Here is a 7253-nt window from a genome sequence, read left to right as displayed (position 1 = left end):
TCATCCCCATCCTCACCGCGGTCATGAGTGCTCACATCCCTGATCCTCACCCCAGTCATCAGTGCTCACCCTCCTCACTTCACCAATCCTCACCCCGGCCATCAGTGCTCACCTCCCCACATGCCCATCCTCACCCCGGCCATCAGTGCTCACCCTCCCCACTTCACCAATCCTCACCCCGGCCATCAGTGCTCACCTCCCCACATGCCCATCCTCACCCCGGCCATCAGTGCTCACCCTCCCCTCGGCCATCAGTGCTCACCCTCCCCTCATCCCCATCCTCACCCCGGTCATCAGTGCTCACATCCCCGATCCTCACCCCGGCCATCAGTGCTCACCTCCCCTCATCCCCATCCTCACCCGGGCCATCAGTGCTCACCCTCCCCTCATCCCCATCCTCACCCCGGCCATCAGTGCTCACCCTCCCCACATCCCCATCCTCACCCCGGCCATCAGTGCTCACCCTACCCTCGGCCATCAGTGCTCACCCTCCCCACATCCCCATCCTCACCCCGGCCATCAGTGCTCACCCTCCCCACATCCCCATCCTCACCCCGGCCATCAGTGCTCACCCTCCCCACATCCCCATCCTCACCCCGGCCATCAGTGCTCACCTCCCCACATCCCAATCCTTACCCCGCCATCAGTACTCACCCTCCCCTCATCCCCATCCTCACCGCGGTCATGAGTGCTCACATCCCTGATCCTCACCCCAGTCATCAGTGCTCACCCTCCTCACTTCAGCAATCCTCACCCCGGCCATCAGTGCTCACCTCCCCACATGCCCATCCTCACCCCGGTCATCAGTGCTCACCCTCCCCACTTCACCAATCCTCACCCCGGCCATCAGTGCTCACCTCCCCACATGCCCATCCTCACCCCGGCCATCAGTGCTCACCCTCCCCACTGCACCAATCCTCACCCCGGCCACCAGTGCTCACCTCCCCACATGCCCATCCTCACCCCGGCCATCAGTGCTCACCCTCCCCACTTCACCAATCCTCACCCCGGCCATCAGTGCTCACCCTCCCCACTTCACCAATCCTCACCCCGGCCATCAGTGCTCACCCTCCCCACATCCCTGCCCTTGCTGCCCATTATGCCACTGATTCTCAACCTTCACCATCCATCTCTCTCCAATCCTCCACTCCCACCTCAATTTATACATCTACCCCTAATCCTCACCCTTTCTGCCAGTTTCCCCTCCAATCCCCAGTCTTCATCTTATCATCACCCCCCCCCCCCACCACCTTTGGATGTCTCCCCTTAATCCATCTGTAGTTTTTATAATTTCCATTTTTTGTCCCTATCGTAACTATTTGGCCTCCTGTGATCGGGGAGCGGGGGTGGGTGCTGTACTGTGTGTACAAACATGGCGTCTCACATCCATTAGACCCCATCATAACCATTCAGCATCATGTGATTTAAGCTGGGATGTTCTACTGGGTGTACAAAGATGGTGGCTCATGAAAGAATATACCACACACAGGAACATTATCTCTTTAAAAATTCTGCTCCATATGGAACCCTTGGATACAAAAAACGTATCCATTAAGCATCCTGTGATCACAGGGCTGGGATGCAGGACTGGGTGTACCAAGATGGCGGCTTATATCCACTAGACCCCATCATAATTGTACGGTATCCTGTGATCAGGGATGCAGGACTGGGTGTACCAAGATGGCGGCTGATATCCTCTAGACCCCATCACAATTGTACAGGATCCTGTGATCTGGGATACAGGACTGGGTGTACCAAGATGGCGGCTTACTCCACTAGACTCCATCGTAATTGTACGGCATCCTGTGATCTGGGATGGCCTGGGTGTACCAAGATGGCGGCTGATATCCTCTAGAGCCCATCGTAATTGTACAGGGTCCTGTCATCTGGGGGCTGCCATGTTTTCAGCCTCTTAAGGTCTAGGCCCCACCCTCTGTGTGGGGCTGGTAACCCCACTCATCAGCGCCCCCTAAGACACAAACTCTCCATTCTAAGGATTTATTAAAAACCAATCAGGGACTTGAAATCCAATAAATAAACATAAAATTAAAAAAAGGTATCAAAAATATATAAAATTCTGTGAGAATATTCCAGATTGTCAGTCACTGCAGAGAAGAAGGGGGAGGGGTCCATGGATCTGCAATCATACCGCCCATAACTGTCCATCACAGTGTGTAACCAGCGCCCCCTACAGGCTGCCGAAACTATTACACTCATCCACACGCTGCGTTCTCATGATCAGATCCAGAGGGCATCCAGTCCCCATAATAATAATAATAATAATAATAATATGGCCACAATGCCTGCAGGTGTATACAGTGCACTATAGGGCGGAATGTTCTAGTCCAACCACGATCCACCGCAAATCCTGTGCTCAGTGTCTGCAAACCACCGCACCAAACACGACACCGCCACTAACATGATCCGTCCCAGAGGCACCGTGTCTCCTGAGGTGGAGCGACGGTGCAGCCACGAGGGATGGTGATGGGATCCTCCTCAGATACGCTTCTCCTCCTCCAGAGAGCAGACCAGGAGCTCCTTACTGCCAAAGTCCCACCAAGCCGTCATGTGGAAACCCATGTTAGACAAGACCACCAGGTACTCGAAAAACGCAAAGAAGGTGTAAACTGTAATACAAAGAGGAGGAGGAGATGGATCAACAGGAAGGGAGGAAGATAAAACAAAGAAATCTACTAAAACATACAAAGTAGTTATATTCCTGTAAATAGGAGCAGTATTATAGTAGTTATATTCCTGTATATAGGGGCAGTATTATAGTAGTTATATTCTTGTATATAGGAGCAGTATTATAGTAGTTATATTCCTGTATATAGGAGCAGTATTATATATATAGTTATATCCCTGTATATAGGAGCAGTATTATATATATAGTTATATCCCTGTATATAGGGAGCAGTATTATAGTAGTTATATTCCTGTATATAAGAGCAGTATTATAGTAGTTATATTCTTGTATATAGGAGCAGTATTATAGTAGTTATATTCCTGTATATAGGAGCAGTATTATAGTAGTTATGGTTCAGGGAAGAAACAGAGTGCTGCACCTCACACCTATGGCTGATACTAGTGCCGCTTGGCTAAATAAAAAACACATCAGAATTTTGTGTATGAATTGATCAAGCCATACTGCCCCATGTACCTCGTGCCGGTATCTGATACACATGGGTCCCTACACTAAGTCCACACCGTGCCAGTCAGTGGCCACCAACCCCGCAGGCGTGCACAGCCAGGGAACGGGGGCCATGGGACGGCCCTGCGACCCCCATGCCACAGGACCAGACCCAAAAACACCACACCAGAACCCGGCCAGCACCGCCGGCGGAGAAGGTCGCCCCCAAGCAGCACAAGTCTGGATAAGGTATTGCGCTCACCATAGCTGCAGCAAACAGAATGGGAAAAAAACAGGAGGGATTAAAACCATGTGCACTCAGGTGTCTCCTGCTAATTGCAGTCATGTGGGTCTCACCAGGAGGAGTGCAAAACACGGAGAAAAGAGAGAAACAAAATGCGGTTCAGGGAAGAAACAGAGTGCTGCACCTCACACCTATGGCTGATACTAGTGCCGCTTGGCTAAATAAAAAACACATCAGAATTTTGTGTATGAATTGATCAAGCCATACTGCCCCATGTACCTCGTGCCGGTATCTGATACACATGGGTCCCTACACTAAGTCCACACCGTGCCAGTCAGTGGCCACCAACCCCTGGCCTGGCCTGGCGGCATTAGTATCAGCCATAGATGGGATGTGCAGCCGTTCCATTCTCTCCAGTTCGTGTTTTGCAATTCTCCCTCTCTGAACAGCTAGCACTCCTTTATAAGACCCACATGACCAAAATTAGCAGGATATGTCTGTGCTCACATGTCTGGACCCTATGTCTTCCCCATTCTGTGAGAGCAGCAATGGTAAGTGTAATACCATATCCATACTTGTGTCGTTTGGGGGCAGCCTTCCCCGCCGGTGGTGCTGGCTGGGTTTTGGTGGGGCTTTTTGGGTCTGGTCCTGTGACATTGGGGTTGCAGGGCCGTTCCATGGCCTCCCTTCCCTGCACGTGCACGCTTTGCGGGGTTGGCGGTCGCTAACCGACACGGCGTGGAGTTAGCGTAGGGACCCGTGTGGACCAGAGGACCTGCGCGGTGGTACACGGGGCAATATGGTTTGATCAATTCATATACAGACACTCTGGTGTTGATTTTTAATATAGGCCTGGCGGCATTAGTATCAGCCATAGATGGGATGTGCAGCCGTTCCATTCTCTCCAGTTCGTGTTTTGCAATTCTCCCTCTCTGAACAGCTAGCACTCCTTTATAAGACCCACATGACCAAAATTAGCAGGATATGTCTGTGCTCACATGTCTGGACCCTATGTCTTCCCCATTCTGTGAGAGCAGCAATGGTAAGTGTAATACCATATCCATACTTGTGTCGTTTGGGGGCAGCCTTCCCCGCCGGTGGTGCTGGCTGGGTTTTGGTGGGGCTTTTTGGGTCTGGTCCTGTGACATTGGGGTTGCAGGGCCGTTCCATGGCCTCCCTTCCCTGCACGTGCACGCTTTGCGGGGTTGGCGGTCGCTGACCGACACGGCGTGGAGTTAGCGTAGGGACCCGTGTGGACCAGAGGACCTGCGCGGTGGTACACGGGGCAATATGGTTTGATCAATTCATATACAGACACTCTGGTGTTGATTTTTAATATAGGCCTGGCGGCATTAGTATCAGCCATAGATGGGATGTGCAGCCGTTCCATTCTCTCCAGTTCGTATTATAGTAGTTATATTCTTGTATATAGGAGCAGTATTATAGTAGTTATATTCCTGTATATAGGGGCAGTATTATAGTAGTTATATTCCTGTATATAGGAGCAGTATTATATATATAGTTATATCCCTGTATATAGGAGGCAGTATTATAGTAGTTATATTCCTGTATATAGGAGTAGTATTATAGTAGATATATTCCTGTATATAGGAGCAGTATTATAGTAGTTATATTCCTGTATATAGGAGCAGTAATATAGTAGTTATAGTCCTGTATATAGGGAGCAGTATTATAGTAGTTATATTCTTGTATATAGGAGCAGTATTATAGTAGTTATATTCCTGTATATAGGAGAAGTATTATAGTAGTTATATTCCTGTATATAGGAGCAGTATTATAGTAGTATATCCCTGTATATAGGAGCAGTATTATAGTAGTTATATTCCTGTATATAGGAGTAGTATTATAGTAGATATATTCCTGTATATAGGAGCAGTATTATAGTAGTTATATTCCTGTATATAGGAGCAGTAATATAGTAGTTATAGTCCTGTATATAGGGAGCAGTATTATAGTAGTTATATTCTTGTATATAGGAGCAGTATTATAGTAGTTATATTCCTGTATATAGGAGAAGTATTATAGTAGTTATATTCCTGTATATAGGAGCAGTATTATAGTAGTATATTCCTGTATATAGGAGTAGTATTATAGTAGTATATTCCTGTATATAGGAGCAGTATTATAGTAGTTATATTCTTGTATATAGGGGTAGTATTATAGGCCCCTTCTCTTACCTCCAGATTCGCAGTACATATTATGGTAGTAGTAGAACACGAGGGATATCAAGAAGGTTGTCAGGTTGAAAAGGAACAGCCACTTCTTGCAGATGTATGAGCGCCTCTCCTGGGACAGAAGTACATCAGATCAGGGATTACAGATTATCAGCTGATATTCCCAGGACCCCTATCATGATGTATGATGTAAGAGCAGAATAGTGAGTGCAGCTCTGGAGGATGAGACATGATGTAAGAGCAGAATAGTGAGTGCAGCTCTGGAGGATGAGACATGATGTAAGAGCAGAATAGTGAGTGCAGCTCTGGAGGATGAGACATGATGTAACAGCAGAATAGTGAGCGCAGCTCTGGAGGATGAGACAGGATGTAACAGCAGAATAGTGAGTGCAGCTCTGGAGGATGAGACATGATGTAACAGCAGAATAGTGAGTGCAGCTCTGGAGGATGAGACATGATGTAACAGCAGAATAGTGATTGCAGCTCTGGAGGATGGGACTTGCTGTAGCTATCAGCAGTGTCTGGTCATTACCTCGGCAGTTACAGAGTATTTCCTGGTTATGCTCCATATCCGTATGGTGGTCATCATGTACATGAGGGAGAAGAACATGAAGAAGATGAAAGCCAGCTGATGGATCCCTGCGGAGGAGACAAGGAGTCATAACCTGAAGCTGCAGCAATGTGGGGGCAACATGTTATAAGGGTGGGGGAGGGGTTATTGGGGTGCAGGTGTGTGGGGGAGGGGGTTATTGGAGTGCAGGTGTGTGGGGGAGGGGTTATTGATGTGCCAGTGTGTGGGGGAGGGGTTATTGGAGTGCAGGTGTGTGGGGGAGGGGTTATTGATGTGTCGGGGTGTGGGGGAGGGGTTATTGGAGTGCAGGTGTGTGGGGGAGGGGTTATTGGGGTGCAGGGGGTGACGGAGGGGTTATTGGGGTGCCAGTGTGTGGGGGAGGGGTTACTGGGGTGCAGGTGTTTGGGGGAGGGGCAGTCTCACCATGGTTCTCATTGGAGGAGACGTACGTCAGCAGGAGGAGACTCAGGATCTCAAACACGTTGAGCAGGAAGTTGATGTGACATCTCCGGTAGGAGGCGCCTCCGCTGTGGTAGAAGTTGAGGTACGCCACCGCCACCAGCAGCCGGGGGGCAGAGTGGAGGCCAATGGCGAGACGCCAGATGTACCTCTGTGGGGTCACACCGCCGATGGCTGCGCTGATGGATGGGAGGTAGTTAGGAACCTGGAAGAAGGTCAGAGGTATGAGTATCATCCCGGCCATCACTGACCCCCCCCCCCCTCCTCCCTGGCCGTCACCGACCTCCCTCCTCCCCCAGCCATCACTGGCTCCCTCCTCCTCCCCCAGCCATCACTGATCCCCCTCCTCCCTGGCCGTCACTGACCCCCTCCTCCTCCCCCGGCCATCACTGACCCCTTCTTCCCCGGCCGTCACTGACCCCCTCCTCCTCCCCGGCCATCACTGAACCCCCCTCCTCCCCGGCCATCACTGACCCCCCCTCCTCTCCGGCCATCACTGACCCCCCCTCCTCCCTGGCCGTCACTGGCCCCCTCCTCCTCCCCGTCCATCACTGGCCCCCCTCCTCCTCCTCCTCCCTGGCCTCCTCTTCCTCCCTGGCTGTCACTGACCCCTTCCTTCTCCCTGTCCATCACTGACCCCCCTACTCCGTGGCT

The 7253-nt window shown here is 50.5% G+C and overlaps 1 protein-coding gene across 3 annotated transcripts in view; it reads right to left on the bottom strand.

Moving 5' to 3' along the window:
- Positions 1 to 7253, bottom strand: part of LOC138792220 (neuronal acetylcholine receptor subunit alpha-10-like) — a 77485-nt gene that overhangs the window by 57850 nt on the left and 12382 nt on the right. For 2 of the 3 annotated variants that reach the window (XM_069969375.1, XM_069969374.1), the window contains exons 3-5: positions 6564 to 6804; positions 6102 to 6208; positions 5573 to 5681 (exon numbers count right to left, since the gene is read on the bottom strand). In XM_069969375.1, the coding sequence (XP_069825476.1) occupies positions 5573 to 5681; positions 6102 to 6208; positions 6564 to 6804 (457 nt within the window). Of the gene's footprint in view, positions 1 to 1984; positions 2628 to 5572; positions 5682 to 6101; positions 6209 to 6563; positions 6805 to 7253 lie in introns of those variants that run through there. The other variant, XM_069969378.1, reaches the window with a different exon arrangement.

The sequence above is a fragment of the Dendropsophus ebraccatus genome, chromosome 5, assembly GCF_027789765.1.
Source record: "Dendropsophus ebraccatus isolate aDenEbr1 chromosome 5, aDenEbr1.pat, whole genome shotgun sequence".
Classification (NCBI taxonomy): domain Eukaryota; kingdom Metazoa; phylum Chordata; class Amphibia; order Anura; family Hylidae; genus Dendropsophus; species Dendropsophus ebraccatus.
This window is presented reverse-complemented; position numbering and strand designations above follow the sequence as displayed.